This window comes from Corapipo altera, unplaced genomic scaffold, assembly GCF_003945725.1.
Source record: "Corapipo altera isolate COAL_440 unplaced genomic scaffold, ASM394572v1 54, whole genome shotgun sequence".
NCBI classification, from domain to species: domain Eukaryota; kingdom Metazoa; phylum Chordata; class Aves; order Passeriformes; family Pipridae; genus Corapipo; species Corapipo altera.
Genome location: NW_020884902.1, coordinates 3,858,495 through 3,884,540, shown reverse-complemented (window position 1 = coordinate 3,884,540; position 26,046 = coordinate 3,858,495). Strand labels below are relative to the sequence as shown.

Sequence of the window (26,046 nt, the reverse complement as noted above, 5' to 3'; positions counted from 1 at the left end):
TACATCAAACAACAAGGGTACCACTGATTTTTTGCCTGATGAACCTGTTTTGGTTAAGAATGTATTCAGGATACTGTTCAAGTGACAAGATTTCAGCTGCAATTGAACAATGTTTGTACTTCCCAATGCTTGTGACCCTTTTGCTTGGGAGAACAATGCAGAATGGTTAAAGAGGAAACTGCTGTCTTTTTGGCTCTAGGAGTCTAGGAATTAGTACCAGTAGACATTACTCCTTAATATCCTCTTCCTTGTTTCACTCAGCATCATCCCAAGTAGGCACAGGAGGCTGTTTAGTTTCTCACCTTATACCTTGAATGCCTGCTCAGTGAGCACACTATGATTATGTTGTGTATTTTGCTCCCTCTGTCTTGGGGAAGCTGATAGTCCAGTGCTCAGTATGACAGTGAACTGAGCCCAATAACATTTGACCATATTCCTCACTTCCAACTGCTGCAGTTACAGTGTTGTGTCACTCCTGCTGCTCTCAAGCAGCTGCATCACCCCCAGGCAGGACACAAAGCCTCCAGTCACCACCACCATGGGAGGAAGATTCTGTTTCTTTGCAGCAGGTGTCTGGGTTCTCAGTTAGAGTTGATATGTCCATGTCCCTGAGGGAATCCCAGCAGACTTCATGGGAGCCCCCAGCTGGTCTTTATGTGCAGCACAAGCAGCACTGGAAACCTTGTACCTGAGATAAAGCTGATCTTTTCTAAAGTCCTTCTTTGCTCACTGAGATCAGGGAGTAGCATTCAAATAGGATTCTGAGTAAGGCTCTGCTCTCCTGAGTCTTTCATCAAGTAAAAAACTACTAAAAACATAGCAATGCGTTTTCATCCGTTTTCATGTAGACAGTGTGCAAAGCAACATAACTCCTATTTCTTCATGCATATTGTTAATCAAAAGCTGTTCTTAACTGCATTACAACCAAAAATAATGCGACAAATTTAATTTCAAATGTAAAACAGCTCTGTTTGAGTTCTTTAGTAGCTACTCTACATCTAATATGGAAAGAGTTTTCTCTTTAATTGTGTCTCTACGCCTTCAGGAACATCGAGCAGCCTTTTAAACATCTGCTTTTTCCAACCTGCCACTTAACAAGTTATGGTTTGGAATAATTTTCTCTTTGTCTTATTTTTATCTCTTGTCAGTTGCAGATTATGAACCTAAAAAAATACAGAGGGTCACAAAATCTGAAAGACAAGTGTGGGGAAAGCTCTGCAGTAATCTTTATTAATGTGCTCTGTATAGAAATTTCTATGTATTTTTAGTTTATATGTTTGCTTCTAAAAGAAAACTGGAAATTTCAAACACTTTTAATTTAACATGTGCTCTTGTCAGCCCCACATCCTACCCAAAAAATTCTCAATGGACTTTTCTCCAGAGGAGATGACAGTGGTACTTACTGAGGCACAGTTGCTTTCCGACTTGTCTTCTAGAAAGCCAATTTGGCATGGTGTCCTCTGATTCTGCAGCCAGTAGTCTGTTGATTCTAGCAGACTGTTACTGCAGAGAATCTGTTAAAATAGTTAAAAAGAGTTAAAATAATTAAAAATTTCACTCAGTCCTACTGTGCTTTGGAGGCCTGAACTCTGCTGTTGAAACTCAAAGGAAATTTTGCCTACAAAATTTTGAGGGGGCAGGATGGACCCCTGTTTGGTTTGGACCCATCCAGTTACTGCACCTTAAATCAAATTATTTATATATCCCCTAAAGTATTTCAGAACTGAAAGTCCTGAGACACTCGAAGGAGATGCCTAAACCCAATATTTTTACTGGAAAATATTGCTATGAGTTTTGTTCTATGGTAAAGTCATAAACATAAATGTTGGGAAAACTAATTATTTAATTATACCAGAGTGCACAAACTTGCAGCCTTTACGAGTGACTGTATCTCTCTCCACAATAGATCTGTACTAGTCATTCTGCCAGCAGTCTCATTTCTGGGACTGCCAAGGCTCCTAACTCTTTCTTCTTAAACACTTTTTTCTGCTTTCTGAGAAGCTAAAGTACTTAAGATTTCTGTAATGAGTCCTGAGCTCAGTCAGTGCCCTGAGATCAAAACTTTGGGTTTCATCTCTGTGTTGACTCAGTCCTGCAGACTGTGCCCATGGGCTTTGCTCAAACAAAAAGGAAATGGGGCTACAGATATCTGTAGACAAGAAAGAGGCAAAACCATTTTTGCAAATCTGACATTTAGATTGAACTGAATTCTTTACTTTCTGTCTCTGTACTAATATTCTTCCATGAAAAAGCAGGACCATTAGTATTAGGGACCATTAATATTCGGGAACAACTGATGCTACTGACAGAACATTTTATATGGTTTATCATCTTCCCCAGGCAGCAAGTATAGAAGTTAAGGGAGTAAGTTAAGAAGTATGTTTGTGAAATAGAAGTATATTTTATTTGTACTTTTTGCAATTCTTGTATTACACATAAATAGATTGTACTCTACTTTTTACACTTTGATTTTAATAATATTTAAAAATATAAATTTGTTGCTATACCTGAGGGAAAAAATCTACCTACAGTGCTTTACCTTAGTGAAAGTTTTGCACTGTCACACATTTGTCCTGCTTACAGACCACTTGATCTGTTAGCCTAGATCCCTTCCTTAGGAAGAGAAGTACGAAGAACTTGTGAGGCCTTCTCATTTCTCAGGGAAGATGAATGACTGTGGAAAACTGATCTGGCCAATTGGCACAATTTTCTAATACTCAGGGGCAATTCAGAAGTAAGATTGTTACCACCCACAAACTAACCCACTCTAATTTTTATCGTTCTGGTAGAAAGCCAGTTAGGGAGTTAATACTTCACTCCCTGTATTATTCTATATTGATTCCTGAATAAAAGTCAGCAGAAGATGGATGAGGAGTAAATTGGGAACACCACAGTCCTGACTTTGCCCTGCTTCAGTGCCCTTATTCCGTACCTTCCACCTTTGTGGTGGTTGTTTCTTGGTATCCCAGCCCTGCTGTGGGATTTCTTCCAAAGACCTTTTGAATACAAATTTAGGGTTCACAAAATACTTGGAAAAAGTACTGTGCCCAAAGACTTTGTTCTGAGAAACAAAAAGGCTCATGAATGCTTCGCATGAACACCAGCCTCTGTTTGGGGGCTGCTGGCTAATCTTGTTTACCAGTTGAATGACTGTACTCAATAAGTTTTATAACCTCCTGTTTCAGTGCAAAAAGATTCCTGCCACCATAACCAACTCTGAGACTAGATGGGGAAAATAATATACTCAATATTCCAAAGAAGCAATTTCCTTTTAGTGTAATAACATGTTCATTTTTTTCCCTCTTTTTTTAAAGCAAATCTTTCTAAATGTGGAAATATTGAAGCATTATGAACTAGTCGGTAAAATCTAGAATTAAGCATTTCTTTCTTCATTTCCAAAAATTATTATCTTCTTCAGACATATAGAACTGTACAGACATGCACACATACACATATATATCTACATACATATATGATTTCAGATTTCACTGGATTCTAGATATTCTCATCCTCAGGGGCTGAAGTTCTACCTCTTGAGACAATTTTTATACATAGGAAATAGCTCTCTTTAGCTCAAATAGCTTTTTCTGTAACAAGCAATCTTGTTTCATTTCCTTAAAAGTCACATTTCCTTAATTTGTCTTCAGCCTTAATCACTTTAGATCTTTCTTTCCCAAAACTCAGTTTCTGAGAAGGTGTGATAGGCAGAAATTTATCATCCAGAAACAAGCTGCAGAAATCCTTAGTACTGTTCTTTTTCTCATAAGGACTTGGTGGGCATTTCAGAACAGCTATATCATAGCAGAATTGTATTGTAGATGATAAAACCCATGAAATGATCTGTGTAGTCCACACTTCACCTGGTTTGTCTCCTGTGGGATGTTAAATGACCCTTGGCAGTTCCATCTTTCTTTCAGAGGATGTTTTTATCAGGAAGCAAATACTGGTAAGGCAGCAGCAGAAGAAATAACTCTCCTGAACAAATGTTTCAGTCAGGTCAGGTCATAGTTGCCAAGCTTGGGTCACACCAGGATGGTTTATATGCAAAGCTTTATATTGCATTTAATTTTTTGTATGTAGCTTTTCATAATAGACTTTGAAGTCAAGGGTAGAAATTATTACATGGAAGTGTAATGGTTTTGGACAGCATGTGATTTTTAAGTAACCTCAAGGAAATGAACATTAGTGTGATTATGTTTCCCCTGGGCCAGACTCTGCTCTCCTGTGCATAAGCAGTTCTGCACACACACTTGAGAGTGCATCCAGAAATAGGCATAACATTTTTAGTACTGGAGGTTGGGGAAAATAATCTGCAGCATTTGGATTTGAAAAAGACAGGTGAGAAAAATAAAACCAGATATACTTGAGTCTATGCAGTAGAAGCTGGCAGAGGTCAGCAATCTAAGGAACACAGGGTGGCCCAAAGTCATCTGGAGAGCCTCTAGAAATTACGCAGAAAAGAGTGCTGTGGGAATGGGAGGCATGGGGGAACATGTGCAAGAGGCCTCCTTGCATATGGCCTGGTTTTACACATATTTGAATGGAACTCAGGAGACAGAAGGTGACATTTGAGTAAGCAGTGGTAGGAATTAGGGGTAAACTTTGGTTAGGTTTAAACTCCACGTTAAAAAACACAAGTTCCTGCACTACAGACATATTACTGCTGAAAGCCTTCCCATTAGTACTTCCATGAAGGAAGAATAATTTGGGCCACCCTGTAGTGCTGATCACAGTTAGGGTTCCACACACCTGCTGTGCAAAAATGCATCTATAGAAGCCATGTGAACTTTTGGGCACATTTCTTTGATAACAGAGAGCATATTATCATGGTCAAAGACAAACATAGGGTAAAAATAAATGTAATATTTCTTACAGCCCTTTGCTGTTGTAAGGCAATTCTCCTTACATAGGTTAAATAGGTTCATGTGTTTATATAAAGTGTGAGCTTGCATGTGCATTAGATATTCATGCTTTTAAAGGAATATACTGAAGTCCTTATAGCAAAATAATGTATGACTGCAATGATCAAAAGTGTATAAGCTTGAAAGAGTTGACCTAAATTAGCAGAGCTAAATAATTAATCAAAAGCAGCGTGAGAACTGGTATTCCTCAGATCTCTACCAATACATTCCTATTGCCATTTTTGCATTTAAGCATAGGTTCAAAATATACTGAGGTGGTCTGCACCAAATAGTAAGAAACCTAAGCCTGTACAGCTTCAGCTGTCAGTCTGCACTTCTGCACTTTTAAGGCAAACAGTATCGCTTGCCAAAATTTCCTCCTCATGTCTTATACTTCTCTTCATTCTTATCTAATTAAGACAAGTTCAGGGCCAATCCCACTGACATATTGTTAGCATTTTGCTGAATTCAGCAAGATTGCTTTTGGTTTGCAGTGGTACAACCGAAAGCAGAACTTGATTCATTGACCATACTCGTGTGACAGCTGCACACACTATACTGCTGCATATCTGGTTCGAAGCAGGATCATCACACTCAGAAAATAATTCAGGATGAATTTGCATCATGCACTAAATGTGAAATCAGCAGTAATTCATGGTTCTAAAAAAAGTTTTCCACTCTCATCTAGAGACTCAGCCGTCAGCATTACTCACTGTGTTGTGAATCAATGAACTAAATCAGCCTCTAGCAGAGTGTGGATCAGAAAAGTCACTCTTTCCCAGAGGAAAATACTGCGTATGAGTTCAGTGTAACAGCTTCCTGCTCCCTGATTTAGATCATAAGACATTAAAATACACTAAATATCTATAACCGAGACAGCATTAAAAAAGCTCTGCTCCACAAATGAAACATCTGCGTCTTCATGACTGATCATCCTAATTGCTTTGGTTAATTACTACTCATCAAAAAAGACAGGAAAGTGGGACATACAGTGGGACACACAGAATAAAATGAGCTATCAAGGGGCACATCTTCTTCATTCATTCAGGTTCCGTGTCATATGGTTCCTGGCAGGAGCCATTCATGCCAAATACAATTACTCAAATCTGCAAGTTTAAACTGTTCCCTTGCAGCAGGAACCCACAGCATTTCACTCCACCACCAATTACACATCTAACTTAAAAATCACTGTACCTAACAGAGGCTAAAAGAGAATTCTTTATCCTTTTCCACACACACAAAAAGAACACTAACACTTTCTGTGACAATCCTGTTAAGAAGCCCAAAATATCCTGCTGTTTGTCAGAAGTGTTGTCAGAAGCAAATCACTTATTTTAGTGTGCCAACAATCATAAAACTGACTTGTGTTCCAATGAACAGTTCAAATTCATGGGATCAGAGAGGTGAAGCAGCTCTCAATCATGTGGTAAAGCCCAGCCTTTAAAAGAAAGTGATGTTTCTGAAGGTGACCAAGCAGGAGCATTTGTAAAGACAGTGATGGCACTTCTCAGTGCTGTGCCACTGTCCTTCACTCTTACATAAAGTAGACAACTCTGAGATTAAATGAAAATTTAAGATGTTCTCCCACACAGTAGATTTTCTATGTGAAGATTCCCATTACATTCAGCAGCCTTTTTAAAAATCATGTATTATTTTGCAAAGGAACCTTTTGATCAAATGAAATATTGACACTTTAGCCATGTTGAGGTGAGCCAGAGAAGCCCAGTCCCACCATACATATCCGCTTTATTGAGTTCTTTTTTTCCTATCAGTGATATTATATCTACCAAAATTTCTGTGTGTGGTTTTCAGGATAAGGAAAATAAATCTTTAGCATCTACATGTTTTATCCTTCTCTCTCCTTACATATATAAATATATATTGTTGTTAGTTTGAAAACAAACAAAAAACTCCAAAACCAAAAGGAAAACATTATTCTTACTAGTTAAAGAAGGAGGAGAAAAAAAGTAAGAATTATAGGAAAACTGAGTGAACTGTAAAGGCTTATAACAAATGCTGTCTTTTCAGCTCTAGAATTATGCCTGTGGGAGACAGTAGAGCTCTGAGGGTTATTGCAAAGTGAGAGGTGAAAGATAGCTTGTCCTCCTCAATAGTCTTTGATAGTGCCCCCTTCCCTCTGCCATAGCATGGTTTTGGGAAGGAGGAATAAAAGGAAGCATCCATAGTCTTCACTTCTGTATTCTCAGTTGTACTGAAATTAGCTACATGCATAAATTAACATCTGAGCCCTCCTAAAGACACACATACACACAGAGGTGCCATTTTTTTCCCCCACATACTCTAAATTAAATAAGTACATATAAACCTGTTTTAAGGAAAGAGTAACAGCAATGTATAGAAACCCTTCCAGTCAGACATGAGGGAGGACAGAAAACCTGTTTCATAGACCAAGCAGACAGAAACTGCAAGATACCATAACAGCAACAATAATTTATTTTTCTGTATCAAGACCTTTTCTTTTTAAAGTATCACTTAAATTTGTATTCCTCAATAAAGGCAAAAGCTAAAAAGCAAAGCTCTGTATATATCTGACTTTGAATATAACATAAACTTAGAAGTTACCTTCTTACATGCTGTGACAGAGCTTCCCAAACTGCTTGCAGAACTGTCCGTGCTGCTGCCTTGGCGCTCTGGGACTTCATGCATCAGTGGAGATTCAAAGGTGCTGAAGAACAAAAAAGAAACAAGCCCCCAAAAACCTTTCCAGTGACTCAGCTACATAAATAACTCCAATAATACCAAAACACAGTTCAGTAAAGAGAGGTAATTTAGAACACAGGAAGCTGTCTATAGTCTCCTTGCTGATGTTACTAGTCTATTTATTGCTAATTTTCCCTTTTTGGGAGATTCTCCTGAGCTTCATGCTTTGGATATAAAATAGCAGACTGATGTTTTTTGAAGACTAGAGGATAGCATAAACTGCCTATAATCATATCTGTCTTGAATGACACTGTAAAAAGTGATACTAGCTTGTTTTCATAAGCAGACAGCTTGGAACAGCAAATGAAATACTTGTTGCATAAATTCAGCTTCGTAAACAACAGAAATATTTGCTGCATTTTTACCTGCTAGGATAGAAGTAAAGGGGTGGTGACTAAAAAGTAAAAAACACAACAGGAGAGCTAGAATCCTGTAATCCACATGGAATTGCTTGATACATTGGGGGTTTAGAGCAAAGGTAAGTCGTGTTCATACTCTGTTTTGTGAGTCAGTTGTACACAACAAATATATTTGCTTTGGGACTGTGCAGATGTGAAGTACAAAGCCACAAAGACAAGTTCTCCCACCCAAGTTATTTGCACACACTGTAGGTACCACCCCTTGTACTTTTCTTCTGGAATAGTCCAGGTCAGTCTTGTAAGTTCTTCCTTCATATAATAATCATATTGTTGCAAGACTAGTGAAGCTTCTCCCTCCTTTACCACAGAGTGTTAAAGGGCTATTTCTCCAGAAAAGTACTAGGGAAAGAGTATCCTACATGATCAAGTTCTGTTTCCCAAATTGGGTCTCTAGAGCACTTTTAATTATTGCAAGTCATCTATGAGAGACTGTGGAGCATGTTGTGATAGACCATAATGAGTGACCAGGTTGCCATGGCTTGAGCAATGATCTTTCATCAGTTCCAATGGGATAACAGACCATGTGCAATTTCCTGGTACACTCAATTAAAACCTAAAATGCATTTTCATAAGCCATCAATACTGGAGCTTAAACCAATATGTTAAGAAGAGGCTACTTAGGCTACTGTCCCTTCCCCCCCACCAAATCTGCAGCCAGGCATCAGTAAGGTTACCTTTCTCTGAAAGATCCATGGATGTACATTTCACTTGACACTACTTAGGACTAGACATGAATATATCCATTCCCACTGATAAGTAACTTTGTAAAAAAGAATTTTGCTGATGTGTGTGGTGTTCTTCTATAATTATTTAAGAAAAGTATCTAGATGTGCTGCTACTAAAAGAGTGAATGAAAAATATAAAACTAACTTAGTGCTTATTAACTGCCAACTGGGAAAAACTTCAGGAATTGCATGTGAGGATTGAATACACATATAGAAGTGAGACCAGAGGGTTAACTGACTTCACTTGAAAAGTGTGATACCACTTAATACTCTGGAAGATATCAGCATCTTTTGTAACTAGAAAAAGTACTTTTGCATGTTTACAAAATTCTGCTTCCTTGCTCAGTTGATAAACAGTAACATTTCTGGGCAGTGATTTCTCCAGCATTTGACAAGGCAAAATAACATTTTATTGGCCTTATATCGAGTTCTTTAACAGAATGAGGGACATTAAACATATTAAGTCAATTCTGGTTTTATATCTCCATTAAAAATAAGCACCTCATATTCAGAGGGTCAAATATTATATAAGTTAATTATCCTCCTTGATAAGTCCACATTTAGGTGCAGCCTCTGTAGTAAGTAGAACTCACTACTCCCAGCAAAAGCTGTGCCCTGCCTCTTTTTGTAAGATGCATCACTTCTGCAACCTGAAAGGAAATTACAGATCAGGTCTGACCTGTAGGTTGAAGTACAAAGCTCGTTGTTTCCTCCTGCTCTTCACTGAGAGGAAGACTGAGTGGCTTTGCCACTTCTTCTCCCTACAGGGAGCTGAGATGCTGATAATGACGATTTGCTCTCAGTTACACCGTGAGCAGGGAACTGAACTGCCAGTGCATGAAGTGCTGCTGAGGACAGTTTGACCACTAACTGAAGGCCTTTTTTGGAACTTAATTAAACAGTACAAGCAGAATAGTACATTAAAGCATAGCTGGAAAATATAGTTGAAGAGTCACATTCTGGAGTACTAATAAATCTGTGCTATCTCTGGATGATACTCCAGTAATGGGTAGCACATGACATGTCCCATACAGAAGTAAAGCTCTCCTTCTGGTCATGTGGGAAGTGAAATGATCTTTAAAATCTTCTTAATCCTTTTAAATCCGTGTTATTCTCAAAATAAGCCCACTTTTCATTTGTAAATGGAGAAAATCTTGTTAAAAGTATGTGATGAGTGAAATAAATGTAGACTGCCATTAAATGTTTCCAAAGAGACAAGGTTCCGTCTCTGACTGAAGTTCAGACAGGAAACACAACTGCCTTTGGTGTTACTGAAATCTGGTAAACCTTAATTCTCTTGTCAGCTATCCCAGTCCTCAGCCACGTCCAGTTGATTACTTGGAGCATAGGAAAAATCAGCAACTGTGTTTCACAGGACAAGGGGCAGTGCATTTACAAGTATTTGTAACACTTTCAGGGCTTCTTTTTTTTGTGTTAGGTTCATGTTTCCTGTGCTGCAACCGCAGAGCAGAACCCCTGTTCTCCTGCTGCACTGCAGTTCAACACTCATTGTGCCGTGATATGAACTCTAGGCTTCCACTGTTTGCAAACAGGTTCAAGCAGTCAGGCTTCACAGTCACTGAAAAGCAGAACTATTTTAACAAAGAAGTGTTAAAATAGGAGAGCTACATTCCGAAACAGTTTTAGATCCCACGGCCTTTTCCTCAATGAGTTTATGGGTATGCAATTTCTAAAAGAAGTACAGAGAAACAAACACACTTCCCCACAGCCTGGCCACTACTGATGGTCAGTCAGCTACATGGTCACCTATAGGTATCACATGATGCAGTGCATGCTAACTATGGAAAAATGAGCACCTAGCTGTGCTTCTTCAGGCTGGGTATCCAATGCCACAAATCGGAGTCTTCCATAACTCAGGGAAGTGCAGTGAAGGTCCTGTCTAGATACCTTCAGATTCATGTCTTTCTTCCAATGTGGAATACAGGTTTGGCGTTTAAACATCTCTTTTTCAGTTATCTCAGCTCTCAGTAAAAGTTCCCTCTTTTTTTTTATCCCATGGGCACCCTTTCTAAGTTTTCATTTTCAAGGTGTGTGATTTCTCAAGAGACCCTCCTCAGGCCATACAGCTCTGCCACCTTCACTCTGTAGCAAAGAAATTAAGATAAACCTACTTTCCATTAACTCCCCAGGGAAAAACTATTCTGTCTTTGAGAAAGTGCCTGGTCTCATTAGTTCCTCAACAGCAGGAAGCTGAAAGAAGCTCTTGCAGAGATGTAGCCAGCTCATCATTGAATGATAGCTCCGCATTCATGTACTCTTTACTTCACACTAAGAGTTTACACAAAGCGCTGGTCTTTCAAGACATCTGGCACAGATTGGAGCCTCTCCTCTACAAGAGAAAGAAAGCTGTTGAAGATTTCAGGTCCCAGTTCTCAATTTTGCTTGGCTCCCTTGTTTAGTACGTGATGGAGAACGCTCATCTGATTTAGATGTGCTCATCTGACTTGGCACTATCATGAAAGCCACCGAGATAACAAAGAATCTCTCTTAAGGGATGGCTCATTTGGGGAGTTTTCTTTTGGTGAAAGGTCCTAATCCACAATTCAGCTTTTGAAACTGAAGTCGGGAACCTGGACCTATGACTCAGTGTTAAGAATGTGTCATTTTCACTTTAACGTTTCTATTAACGGAAGAGTCTCTACAGCCACTAATTTTCTACCAGGTACTCTCTTACTGATTCATGAATTAGGGCTGGTATTTTTTTCCTTGCAACCTAAATGCACTCACAAAAAAATTCTTGGAAATTAGAGGACTGCAGTAAATATCTATGAGATTTATGTCACCAACTGTAATAACAATACATCCTCTATTACTGACCAAGATGCAAACCAATTGCTTATTCTTTCCTATGTTGAATAATTCAAAAATACTGACCTCAATGACTCAAGACTTAATCAAAAAACCCACAGCTGCTCCTAAAAATAATTATCTGCTTTGCAGATGTGGCAGATGGTGCTACATCAACTAAGATGAGGTAATTTAAAGAATTCCCCAGGTTATCACTAAAGAAAATTAATCTTGTGAAACAATATCAGAAACTTCAATTTTCTACTATCTTGAACAAACATAACCAGCTTCCAAAAACTCGCTGTTCAATCATCATTCCTAAGGAGCAATCTCAATAAATAAATGACCATTATATATATATTTTGAATATTACAACCTACTGCTTTTCATCTTTACATTATGATTCCTAATCTCGGCCTTTTGAACATACAAAACATACTGATCCATGAAAAAGATAATGCTGAAGGAAGTGAACTGAATGAACACAGTGAGGTTTCTCAATGCAATTAACTCCAAGCTATAGTGAGATACATTTCTAATGTTTTGCTAAGATTTCTACTGAACACCATGATCAACAAAAAAGGGACGAATCTCATTTTGAAATTGAAGCAAAAGCACAGTAAAATACCTCAGCATATTCTTACCTTTACCCTCACAAATAAACCCAAAAGCTACTCAGAAACTGAGGAAGGCAGCCAGTTTAATCCAGACCCTAAGCAAGAAGCAGTTTTGAAAGGCATGCAGTGTTCAAACAACATCTCTTAACTTCAAAGCCTTTTTGAAGTGGACAGACTAGTTACACTCTTTCCTCAGGCTACCTTTCAGATCTTACAGTTTTAAAATTTACCTTTACATGTAAACAGGTCAGCAAAGTCACTAGGAGCAAAATCTTTAGATATAACAGTGTCAAAGTTACTAATCTAATCCATATAAATGGTTTTTATTCAGTCTGGACCATGTGTATACTTCAGTCAGAGCACAGATGGTTAGTCAAACAGATGCTCTATAAATACCTCAAACAAATGTCTTTCTGATTTTGTTATGGATTTGGAATCCATGTGCAGAATATAATCACTGGCAATATCAGGATCTCATCTTGTAAGGTATTCATAGACTTGTTTCAGTCTCCCATGGCTGCTATTGACTTCACTTGGAACTGAAAATACTGAATACTTCTCCTCATTGTCTATGCAGTCTAACAGGTTCTTGGGTTTTACAGATCAGCTCACTAAAAAGACTCAAAGTTTAAGGGCTTTATATTCAGATTGCTCATTTCACAGTGTCTATTGGGTACTCTTGATTTGCATTTCATTTTTTATCAGTGATACAGCTGCAAACAGGCCAGGTCTTCAGCTACATGCTGATGAAAAACAGAAGCAGAGAAAAGACAACGCATGCTAAGGTGCACTTCACAATGCTGAAAGAGCCCTGAATTACATTTATTCTGCTCCAAATTAAAAAAGTAAACAAATCTAGAAGCCTCTGGAAGCAGTAGAAATTATTACCCTTCTTTCAAATCATGTTTTTAAAATATTATAAAAGAACAGTCAAGTTTTACTAAAGAATAAATGTAAACAAATTAACTGAATTTTATATGATCTACTTAGAAATATTCCTTCCTTCCTGTATTTACTGATTGAATTACTAAAGAAAAAATAACAAGGCTTTATGTACAAGTCTGACAAACTCCTCCACATTTAATAGTTATGGCAGGATATATTCAGTTGAGAGAGCTGACAATCAAATCAAAGAGTTGGCACTCAGGAGCTGAATGACGGATGATTGGGTTGGTGGTTTGGGATTTCAGCAGCTTACTGACAGAATCAACCCAATACAAACTGCCTTTGCCAGCTGATAGGCCTGCCTTTTTCCCACCTATCCCTGGATTTGACATGGCTTTAGGATAATTCCTGATGGACCTTTGTTATGCTGGTGAAACGGCTACTTACTAAGGAAACTTTCTAGAAAGAACAGGCTTGGACCCATGTCAGAGGAGACTACAGACAAAGCACACGAGGGACTGTGAGGTCTCTCCCTGGTGGGGTGTGTAAGGCAATGACAGAAAATGCCTAGAATGATTTGTAGGTAACAACAACTTCTGCAGAGTTCCTGACTTGGAGGATTTTATAGCAGGTATGAAAAGATGTCCTGAATCAACAACTAGGGACCAGGCAAGGTCAGATGAAGAAGAATGACTGAACCTGGGAAAGATTAAGGAACAGACCCTTAAATTCAGGGAGGGCTAAAGGACTGCACCTTATGGAGACGGACTGAAAGACAACTAAGGCTGCTTTTCTGCCCCAAATGCAAGGAGTTTATACTCAGGTCTGGACTGCCAGCCAGGTGGGAAACAAAGGCATTGTCGAGGGTTCAACTGCAGGAAAGAAATCTTGTTAAAGGAAGGATTCTTCAAACCAATTAGTCTTTACATATATAACTTAAGTGAGCAGTGCTGACCAGGAAGATGATTTTAGAGAAATGTAGACTGAATTAATGACAAACAGGCATCACAGAAACATTAGAATAAGACAGTTTTATTCCCTCTACAGCAAAAGCAGTAGGCTTTCTACTATTTGAGCCTACTAAGTCACAAAGAAACAATATAAAATCTGAAATATTCTTAAAAAGATGACCCACAAAAATTCTTTATTCACTTAGCATATATAGTTGTAGTGTAGAACAGTACTTGTCCTCGTGCTATAGAAAGGAGGCAAAGGAGGAAACACTTGTTTTTCCTCTCCAGCAAGAATGTTCATGACTGTGTATTTATAAAGTAACTTATATTATTACTGTTTCAATGGTAATGCCTATTCTTAATATAGATTATGTTGTTAGTGCAGTACAATGTAATAGTCCAAGTGTGTGATGTTATCTATCTTCTTCCTTTAAAAATAATGGAAAAAACATTGTGACACAGCTGGAAACTGGTGAAACTTGGTCCAAGTTAAATACATAACAAATGTGCAAGCAGCTCCCACAGATTTCAACTAGAAATGGAAATTCTCAGCATTTTTCCAAATGAAATCAAAGATGTTGCAAATTAGACTTTCATGCTATAAAGCACTGGGTAATTTTTCCAAGTTTGTTTTATATGTTTCTTGTATTTAAAAACTTGTGTTCACTGACTGCTCCTCTCCTTCTTATGCTGTGCACAAACTGTCAGCTGGGCATTTCGGGAGAACCAGAGGAATGTGACATAGGAAGATACCAGTGTTTTTATGTGGAGGATGTAAATCTTGGCTTAACTAGTTTAAATATTTTTGACATCTTTTTATATTATATAGCCAAACTTCACAGTCAAGCTTCTCCACCAGCTTTTGTTATCAACCCATGCAGCATGATTCTCATTTGGCACATTGGAGAAACAAGAGTCAAATACTGACAAAACAGGCTTCAAAGCACAGCACATGCAATCAAGTATTTCACTATCTGACAACTTTTTTTAAAGGGTTACCTTTTAAAAATTTTTATAAATCTACTTTATAAAATCATATTCAAGACAGATACTGAACATTTCTGAAAGGAAGAAAAATGTGACAAAGATGCTCGTAACTTAAAAGTAAATGTGTATGTCATGATTTTATTTGAATAGAAAATGCAGGTAGCTAATCAAAACTTGCTAGCTGCTCCAGTGTTTTCTTTTTTAGATTGATTACAAATCAAATAGATTGTACAAGTGTAATTGAAATGTGGTAGGTAGTCAGGATTATGTGCGTGATCAGAAGGTGAACATTGCTTTCATCCTTTTAATGGAATGTTTCTAATGTTTGGCAGACTTTCTGAAATTCTTTGTACCCACTCTCCTCAGAAATAATAAATCTGGCTTTGGAATTACGAGATTAAGAAAGCGCTGACTTGTCCACAGACATTTAAGGGAGAAGCATGGTAATTTTGCAGTGCTGCAGCATCACTTTCAGCTACTTTAAAAAGGTAAAGGGCAAAGCTGTTAGTGAAAAGGGACTGGTGATACTGGAAAACCAAATTTTTCAACAGAGAATCAGAATTATGGAACAGGTTAGGGGCTTGGAAAAAGCAAAGTTTGTGTATGACAAGCCAAGTGGCCATAATATCATGCTGTACAGTGCTAATAAAAATCATGAGCACTGACTTCAGCATAGTGTAGCTGAAGATGCACCTCTCCATAGGACAAAAGTTAATGATTCTGAACACTAGAGGAAATTACAACAAAATATTTCTTCCAAATGTCTGAAGAGTCCCCAGCCACTGGTAAGCCACAGAACAGTAAAGCATAACATCTTCTTTCTTTTCCCTTTTTTTTTTTTTTTTTTTTTTGTGGGGGGGGGTGTTGGGGGCTGCATTTCTGCCAAAGCCCAAGGATTTAATTGATATTCTTCCACTGAGAATCTACTCTTCTTCCTCTGTTCTCAGAAATAACATCACCCAGTTCTAACATAATTTCTATAGCTGTAAAAATGAAGGCAATTCGTAGTCTACTGTCATTAATTTCTTTGGTCAGGCAGCTTCACCAACATATTTATATATTGAAAAAATAATTGGTCAAAATGACACTATATAGTCATAATGTTGGTCCCTACTAAACTCAATTTCATTACAGTAAATATTTTACTTTCAGAAGTACCTATCTAGTAAATGTATTATTTCTTCAACTCTATTCAATTTTCCAACCCTTTTTATTTGAAAGGAAGTCAAGTTGGTTTAGATTCCTGCTAAATCTTTCAAAACATTGTTTACGATTATAATAGAGTTCAGAAAGCAATATGTTTTTACCTTGACTAATGACACCAGAAAAATAAAACAATAGTCCAAAAATAAGTGTTTTCATCTGAAATATTCATAGAAATTTCCTATTCTCTTGAATCCAGTATTGTTTCTATGACCACCTGCAGTTACATTCATAAACTATCTAGTTAAAATGTCAGAGTACATTCTGCTTATTTTAATGCCAAGGAATACATTCTATCATTGCTTATTCACAACAAATCTTACTTTAACATATTTTACATGCCTGAAATATTCCCAAGCAATTCTGATTTACTACTAATATCCCAAAGGAATACAAATCTTATCAATTTTGATGCTGTTAATATGTCAATAAATACAATCTGTGATAACACAGAAAACAAGACCTCAAAACTCACTTGCTTAAAAGTATGGGGTTTTTTTAAAGAAAGCATAACAGCATTCTCAAAGATGTGAACAAAATGAAGCTGCTTTTAATTAACTTGGCTTCTAATATGATGAAACATGCTTTTGTATAATTCTGTCAAGATACTGCAAACGTTGTCTTTGGTTTAGCTTGCTTCAATTCGTGAAACCTGTAATGTGATTAACAGGATTGAGTGGTAGCTATAAAGGCAACATTCTCAATTTTTTCCTCACTTACACCAGCACAAGGAAAGCATGAGATTTCAGTCCAAGAAATTATGATTGAGCTTTTTTGGCAAGACGAATCCTTCTTCTTTCTACCCCTAAATCTACTGCCTTTCTAACTCTACATTCGGAATGTAGGACATTATCTCTGAGAGTCTAACAGTGAATCAGGTCAATGAGTTATTAATTTAATTAATCTGATTTTTTCCCTTGGTGATACGATGTAGGTAAACAGGGACTGCTTTGCAATGAACTTCAGATTAACCATAAAACTGTTGTGATACCTGGGCTTGAAATGGTTACCTTGTTCACAGTGGGATGCACAAGGTCCAGCAGCACTGTCTGCACCACAGACTGAGCTCAGGTTAAGCTCTCAGACAACCTTACCTGTACCTGCAGTGTGATTCCATGAGTACTTGCTAAATGAGTATTCCTGCATTTACACCTAATGCAAAAATACACCAGACTATGCGTAGACATGAATATTTAGTCATCCACTCAGCAGGAGAGGATTTGGTTGCAGAGAATCTGAAAGAGATTAAGTTGCTCTTTGATGCCACTTGCTCTTTTTTCATGCTTGGTCCTTGCAGATAGAAGTGTTTTATCACATGTTAGCTCAGGTACAGACAAGTTCACTTGCACTACAATCTGGGAAAGCTCCTACAGTAACTTCGGTGGAACTGACCCTGAGGTTGTATCCTACTGGATGAACAAAAAGGGTGTCCAAATTGGGCAGATGTATCACAACCATTAGCTTATCCAGGCTTCTATTTAAAAATAAAAATACTACGGCACCATGGATTTTTTGTGTTTTGTAATGCATCCAGAAGTCCAAAAAAAGTACGAAGGAAGCTGAAAGTACTCACTGTCTCCAGGGCAGAGATGTTACTCTGCTTCAGCAGAGCCCAGCAACACCCAAGCTCTTTCTGTGAACTTCATTTAGAGCAGAGGTTGCCTCTTGTTCTACGTCTTTGGGTGTATTTAAGTTTTACTCTGATCAACACTGCAAAGTCTAAGTTCTTTCAATTCAGATGGTCAAAGAAAAGGTATGCACTTAAATCCAGGTTTTGCATACTTATCATTGTTTCATTACACAGGGATCTCTTTAACAACTTCAGCCAGAAAAAACCACAGCATAATACAGAGGTCTCGTTCTGTGTATCCAAAAGCAACCCATGCAAAGTAAACATGGCCCTATGGCCTCTTTGTTTGTTTGTTTTAATTACTGGATTTGGATTAATAGTTGTATTTATATTAAGTGTTCATGGTCTTTCACTAATTTTTTCAATAGTTACTCAATTATTTTTCTAATACACTATACCTTAAAAGCCTCACCCTTACAAGTCTTGCCTTCTGAATCAGAAAATCACCTGTTGCAAATACATGCATACTTATAAATCAATTTTACTTGTATAAAATAAAAATCTGCTACTGATGGTAGTACAAAAAGACCCCTCTCTCCTATAGTCAGAGGTGCTGTTCCATAATGTACAGTATTGATTCCCATAATCTTACAACAATGGCTATACTTGTAAAAGTACCAAAACTTGGCGCTTGGTAACTACACTAACATTTAAATTACATCATGTGAACATTGATACAGTTCATATATGCTACTTTCAGGAACATGCATAATGTGACCATGAGATTTCACTGAATTTATGGCACATATTATGTTTAGGATTGAATTTACTGGCAGACACAATGCGATCACTTAACTAAGCTCCTTAATAGCCATGCTATTACTTCTGTATTTTTATATATTCAAGAAGCAATTATTTTTTATTCCTATTGAGGGAAGGGTCTTATTCCAGACTTTATGTAAGGATAATGAGTTTTCATTTCAACATAACAGCACACAAACCTTTTCCTTTTAAAAATAAATGACCTGTTCATTTTTATTAGATGTCTACAGTGGTAAAACACATTTTTCACTGAGAAGGAAGACACTGCCCTGACAACATAGAAGAGAAACAATCTATAAGCATGTTGTTGAACCATTACCCTGTTGACTTGATCTCTTCCCTTTTCAAATTGAAATAGCACAGGCAGTTATAAATTAATCTTGAGAGAAAAGGATTTGGACTTAATTTAAACACAGTTCTGAAAACTAAGAGACACCATTTCTTTCTCCCTTTAATATTCTGAAGAGGCACTGCATGTAATGAACAGCTCCACTGCTGATGGAGTGCCTGTAGATGAAATTCTGATAACTATGCAATCTCATAGGCACTACATGAGGACCAAGGAGGTTTTTCACTGCTGGAAGAAAATCTAAGTCCCGTGGAACTCTGCTCACCTTTCTGTTTAGAAGGTTTTAACTATACCACAACAATGTCTTAGTTCAATGAATGCCAGTTTCCTAGCAATTCATATAATAGATCAAAACTTTTCCAGGAAACAAAAAAGCTCCCCTAACACTTGAAAGCTGGTTATTGCAACTGCCTGGAGCCAGATTAGGATGGGGCATGGAGGGCAGGTCCCAGTGTTAAAAGTGACTGCTGAGGGTTATACAGGACTTGTTGGCCGGTTCTGAATTTCAATAGCAGGGAAATATAAACTGCAGCATAAAGTTCTGTGTTAGAAGTTTTAGAAAAGTCCTTTCTCTTTCAGCTATAAATTAAATTTGATCAAGACTTAGAAAGGAAACTTTCTTACATAGCACTCAAGAATAATTAGATATATAATAAATTGTGATGCCGCAACCAAGAGGAAACATAGCTTTGATAAAAAACACTGACTACCTATTATGTGCCATGGGCATTGGCAGTAGCCAGATATTTAATAATAATCAGGCAAATCTTGAAGAAAATTAATGATGGAAACTAAAAAGATTAATTAAAACAATCCAGAAGTTTTAAAATTCAAAATAGGCACCAAATAAATCCCAGCAATCGTAGTATTAATCTGCACGTGCTAAATTTGTAGTTCTTATAAAAAGAAACCCAGAAATATGCAGTATAGTTTTTTCTCTCTGTTTTCAGTGAAGCAGGAGGAAGGGAAAGAGTACTGTATATGCAGTCTGAAGCATTTAAATCCACTGACAAGCAAAGAGATTTTTAAAAAATTGGGGAAAAACCCCCCACAAGTTTCTGACACTGAGCTCTGGATAGATGTGAAGTTTTTCAAAGTGCATCATCCCCACGGGTGCCAGGCAGGCTTTCCCCTCCTGCTTCTCCCCAGAGAGCACAGCCAGGAGCCTGCATAACACACCAGGAGAGGGGGAGCTGCTGCTTCATTTTACTCAGTGAGTTGGTAATTAAACCTATTGTTTTGCTGTAGAAGTTTAATTAATTTTTCTTCTTCTTTTGAGAAAAAACCTAAAACTGCCTGTTCTGCTTCTGAGTGACTGCTCAAAACTGCATGGCTCTTAGTGCTTGCATGCCTGGTCTCTCATGTTGAAGCTGCTTCTCCACTGTTAATTAAGTAAATACTGTCCCTGAGAGGCAGCTGCAGCACTCCAGTTGAGCAGCATACCTGGAGGGACCACTGTTGGGATCCCTGTGATCCCAGGTTGGTATCCTCAATGGAGTGAGCTTTGTCAGCCTCCTCTCCTGCTCAGCACCTCTAGCACACAACTGTGCTGTCTAAATATGGGGCTTCTGGCTGCAGGTGCCAATCATGGCTTAAAATGTTGTTCTTTAGAGAGTGTTCTTAGACACACGTTTAGGGAATGACAGTTGCCTGAGAAGGGACCTGAACCAGACTTAGTGCTAGGGTTCATTATCCACAGCGCTGATAAAGGCTCCCACCAGTCCATGCCCTGCTCCCTCCTTCTCAGGGAGTAGCTGAAGAAACAAGACGTAATAAGAAAGACTAAAGTGATTAATATAGGGCTGAGGACGGAGATGGTGAAACCTCCATGGCCTAATGAGTGTGCCTACAGCAATTAATGGAAGGAGGTCATAGCCTAAATGACATATAAAATGACAGCATAGCAACAAATTATGGATGTTTCAAACTGTCACCTACAGTTGTTAGTGTCTCTCAGGTCTATACTAGGGGAAGGATATTTGAAGAAGGAGAGGATTGAACTAAGAAGGACAAGGATTGATACATACTGGCAGACTGAAAGGACACTATTTCAAGCATTGCAGTCAGATAGAGAAGAAGTGATGCATGGAATTGGAGCAGGAACTGAAAGAGGAGATTAATGAATGTTTTCTGGAAAAGTAGTCTGAAGTTCATGTGGGAGGCTAAGGTAAAGTGGATTAAAGAATTCAAAACAGATGAGATTGGTAAACTAAAGGAAAAAGCAGAGATGCAAGCCTGGAAATAAGCTTTTGTCACTATAGTGCATATTGGGTTAGTGAAACAAAGCATGGAAATTACATAGTTAATTTCTTTACAACTTCTGCAAGTTTCCCTCTTCCTGTTACCCACAGTCCCACTCCTCAAGCGATAAGAATCCTAATCCACAGATTTATAACCTTTGACAATTTAAGTTCCTTCTGGTTTCAGCTGATTTTTTTTCTCCCCTGACCTCACCAAAGGAAAGTATCTCTGAGAATTGTTGCATATGTTTAACAACACAGGTTAACCAGGTTAATGAACTGTTTAAAGTAATTCCCCATGAAAACAGGGCACAGCATGTTGTTTCAAGAATTTCCACCACTGACAATCAAACTAGCACTGTAAGAAGTTGGTGAATGTTGAAAATTACCAGAGAGCATTAGATAAATTTTCTGGCCACTCCACTCATAACATCTGGCAAATTCATCTGCTAATTTGCAAATGAAAAGAATACACAGCAAGTATTAAACTGATTCCTCTGGTTGGGCTGCAGTAGTGGTTCTGCATGAGTGCATAAAAACAAATTTCACCCTCATATGTGACACCAGCTGCTGTTCTAATGCATGTAGTTGCCTTGATAATGAGAGTTCTGACATTACACTCTTGTTCAGGGGATTTCTTTATTTGTCCTCTTTTATTTAAATAATACTTGTAATACACTTAGTTCTCTTTTACTCACAGAGGTGGAAAAATCTAGAGAACAAACTTGTAAGCTTTGTGGCCTCTCCACTCAGTCTCGCTAAACAGCCCCAATCATCCCAAGTAGTTGTCTTCACTTATTTCATTTCACTCATCACTGACAATTCTTCAAATAAATTTTTAGTATGGAGTCTTATTTATGTGCTGCTGTTCTGTCTTATTTTATTTTTGTTGACATTCTGTTTTCTTTAACGATTTATTCAAATTAATTGTTATCTGTAGCTTTGTCCCACTGCTGTTGCGGAGTCTTTGCCTGCAATCTTGTCTCCTTAAAGGATCAAAGTTTTATTTGATTCACTCCTAAAAGCATCTTAGTACAAAGCCACCAAATCTGATTTCTCTGTTACACAAGATCCAGGCTGCTTTGCTGGACCACAAGTGCAGCTGTGAGCTTTGCCTGTGACATAGTGTTGCTGTGTAAGTGCCCAGTGGCACCGAGTGTGTGCCACATGCCTGCTGCCTGTAAGGGAGCTCTGGTCCACACCTGGCTTTTGGATCTCCTCTCAGCTTTTAATATCCCAACTTACCTCTTTACATCTGCGGTCACCCCTGCATGTTCATCACATATAAACAATGCTTGGTTTCCAGCAGGATCCTGTAAAACCAGTAAGGCTTTTCTTAGCCATTCTTTGTGCACTATGTGCCACACACCAGGTATTACTGAGACGTAGCACAGATCATTTCGTGGTGCTGATACAACACCTCTTGTAGAGCAGAGCAAGTTTCTCAGAAATAGCCAGACTTTCTTTGGGCTTGTCTTTTTCACTTTTTAGAACAGAAAAACTGCTACTTCTCATCTCTGTTGAGTGGATATACATTTTAATTCTTCTGAATTACCATTCAGTCTAATGTTGTTTCTAAGCGCTAGTGCTGCTTCCAATTCTGAATTGAAAAACACTTTTAATTCCTCCATTTCTTTCTAGTATTCACACAAAAGGTGTAGATGCCAGTCCGAAAGAGACATCTGAAGACTTTTATTTGTCATTTAAGATTACTGTCAGATATACAGGGTTGGCCAAAAATTGCATATGTGTATACGTTTAGTTTCATAAGCTTGAGCAGAGAAACTGCAGTTTTACCAAAAAGGGTGGTTGTACGTCCTTAGGCTTCTGTGCACCAGCATTCCAGAAAGTCACTGAGTAACAAAGGGGACAGAAACACATAAGTTCCTGCCTCATATGTAAAAAGTTCTAGCATTTTTTATTCCTGTCTCTCGCTTGAAGAGGCAAAGTGCAAGCTGGTATGCTTAAGATATTAATGTGAGGGTTTTTTCCCTCCATCATAAAACCAATAAACTAAATCAAAAACACCCACCACAAACAAACAAAAACCCCCAAACAATAAATCGTTATAGACCACATTTTCAGCTTCCCAACTGCAACCTGCACCAAAAATGTCTTTTAGCTGCTTGAAGAAAAAGTGGCAGCTACCAGTTCTGTGCAGTTCTCTGCAGCTGCTCATCTGACCCCTAGGCTGTGTGTTCACTGCAAGCTACTGCTGGAAATGCTAAATTATCAGTGGGTGCCCAAAGGCCACTCTCCTGCCCTGCTGTGCTCCGCAGTAACTGTCGGCATCCACACCCAGGGCTTAATTAACATGCACCCTGAGTTTGTGGGATAGGCAAGTCAGCAAGTGAGCAGAGCTGTGGTCTTGGTTTAGGAAGATGTGTGTAGGTGGGTAGGATCAGGCAAGAACAGCCACAGAATCAGGTCAGTGCCTGAAATGATTCTGAAGGGAAGATGCAAAATACATTTGATTTATAACAGTTTGACAGTGAAAACTTTTTTGGTGAGGCCTGTAAAGCTAACTCCTAAAAGCTAACATTCATAGTTTGTATTTCTCAACAGCTGCTGTAGCTAGATTTCAATTAAAAGTTGCCTAAATATTTTATGGTGGGAATAATGAGCTGAAGCTGTATGATAACAAGCTATCTGTCCCATGACTTCCCAGGTATGCTTTTTTCACAAGATTTCCTGGTGAAGACAGGAATGACCTGAATGAACAATTCACTGTTCTGGTCACCTTCTTTCCTGGAGTCCTCTGATCCTTATTCACAGACAGAAAGTATGAAGCTTACCACTGTTCAGCAAAGAAAGGGTTACCTTGATTAACAAATAACAAGCAGCTGTCCACATACCAGCCTCAGGAGATAAGAGAGAGAACTGTGGTTCTTGGTGTAGGGAAGTCTGACTTGCTTAAGCTATGGGAAAAGAATCACTCTTCAGGAAGAGGTATGTAGCTCACATGAGCAAGATTAGCCTTGGCCTTTCTACAGAAATAGGCAATATTATCTGGGTAATAGGCCTATAGCTGGGGTGAAGAGATGAACAGATGGCAGAGCTCTGGAATAGAGTAGGATTGGTTTCCTCAGTTCCTTCATGCAGTGTTGAAAAGCCTAGCAACAATAGTGTGGAGCTGGAAAATGGCTGTATGACTATAAGGAGGTAAATTTGTAAAAATGAGAACAAGACCGCAAGCAAGGAAAGCAGCAGCTTGTCTAACTCTCAATATCTTTAAGACTGTCTCTGTCTATCCTGGGCTCAAGACTGCATTCTAGCCAATTTTCCTTGTGGAGTGTGAAATATGGGATGTCATATCAGATAACCTAAAAGTCTCTTTGGCCTTAAGCTCTGTGTCCCTCTCTCTTTCAGATTGTTGCTTCCCATAAAATACTAAAGTTTGTACAACCTCTTGGTTATTCAGTGGGCAAAAATTGTATATAAGATTACTAGCCATGATTAACAACAACAAAAGCTAAATCCTTCTCATTTCACCATGAAATGCCAGGGGAGAAATCGTAAAGGATTATTTCTAGATTAGGCAATTCAGATCAAAGTAGAAAAACGTTATTAAGCTTTGGTCAGTAAATGTTTATTGATACGAAACACTACTCAATCCACTCTCTCTGAGGGGTTGCTTTAAACCTTTTTGTCTTCTTCAGGTAAATAAAAGCAATTTCTACTGCAGGTAATTATCACCCACTTAGGTGTCCTCGTGCGTCCCTCCCCCGCCCCCCCCAGCAGTTCCTCTTGCGTGTTCAGGTAGCTATGTATCGTTTTACTATCTTCCTTTAAGGCTGTGCTCTCTCCATACTTTGTTTTTATCGGGTTTTTACCACTCATTAAGACACTGCACTGGAAGCAACTAAACCAAAACGAATTGTGATAATTTGCAAAATACGCTTTTTATCTCTGATAGTCTGTATCATACTTAAATGGTACAATTTCTACAGTATTTGTCTGCCTGCTACCATCAAAATGCAATTTACTTGTGATTGTTAAAAATTACGCTTAACCACATCTCGCATCTCCGGTAGGCTACTGCTATCTGTGCATCCATTTCCGTCTCGAAGGAAGTTTTGCTCTAATCGTTTGTTCGTAACCACTATAAATACATGTTCGTTGGAGCCGGAAAAACAGAAGTATAGTGGGGTTTTGTTGTTGTTGTTTTTGTTTGTTTGTTTGTTTTTAAGATTTTTCTTTCAGATAAGAATCTGACTTAGTAGGTTGCGGACACGCGTCGCTGTGATTTAAGCACAATATCCTAAAGGTATTATTAAGCACTAATTAACTTACCGACTCTCTTAAGGCGCTACGGTATGAAAACCAGCAAATTTAGATGACAAAGTCTCTGTTTTTCCCTTCTCCTGTAAGAAAAACCCTCTAATTCCCGCTCTCCGCGTCGCAGCAAAGCCCCAGCGGGGTGATCACCTCCCGATGGGTGACCACCTCCCGGCAGGTGCAGCGCGTCCCCCGCCCCTCCGCAGCCCAACGCGAATTCCCGGCGCCGCTCCGCTCCCGGCAGCGGCTCCCGCTCGGCCGCTCCCCTGCCGGCACCGCGGGCGCGCAGCGCGGTCCCTCCGTGACCGCCCTCAGCCCGGGGATGCTCCTTGCCCGCAGCCGGGGATCCTCGGCGGCGGGGCGGCTCCTCTCCGGGAGGGTCCCCGCGGGCGCCCGGCGCCGACACTCACCGGGAGCAGCGGGACCCGCGGGCTCCCGGCGCCGAGGCTCGGCGGGCAGGGACGGGCGGTGCTGCTGTCGCCCAGCGCGGCGGCCCCGGGCACACGCGGCGCGGCCCCGAGAGCGCAGGCGGCGGCGCGCGGGGAGGGGCGCGGGCCCTACCTGGGGG

General features: G+C 39.0%; 1 protein-coding gene across 5 annotated transcripts in view; it reads right to left on the bottom strand.

The window, feature by feature from the left end:
- Nucleotides 1-26,046, bottom strand: part of SPHKAP (SPHK1 interactor, AKAP domain containing) — a 95,911-nt gene that overhangs the window by 42,300 nt on the left and 27,565 nt on the right. For 4 of the 5 annotated variants that reach the window (XM_027650583.1, XM_027650586.1, XM_027650585.1 and 1 more), the window contains exons 2-3: nt 7,485-7,587; nt 1,404-1,514 (exon numbers count right to left, since the gene is read on the bottom strand). In XM_027650583.1, the coding sequence (XP_027506384.1) occupies nt 1,404-1,514; nt 7,485-7,587 (214 nt within the window). Of the gene's footprint in view, nt 1-1,403; nt 1,515-7,484; nt 7,588-25,888; nt 25,948-26,046 lie in introns of those variants that run through there. The other variant, XM_027650587.1, reaches the window with a different exon arrangement.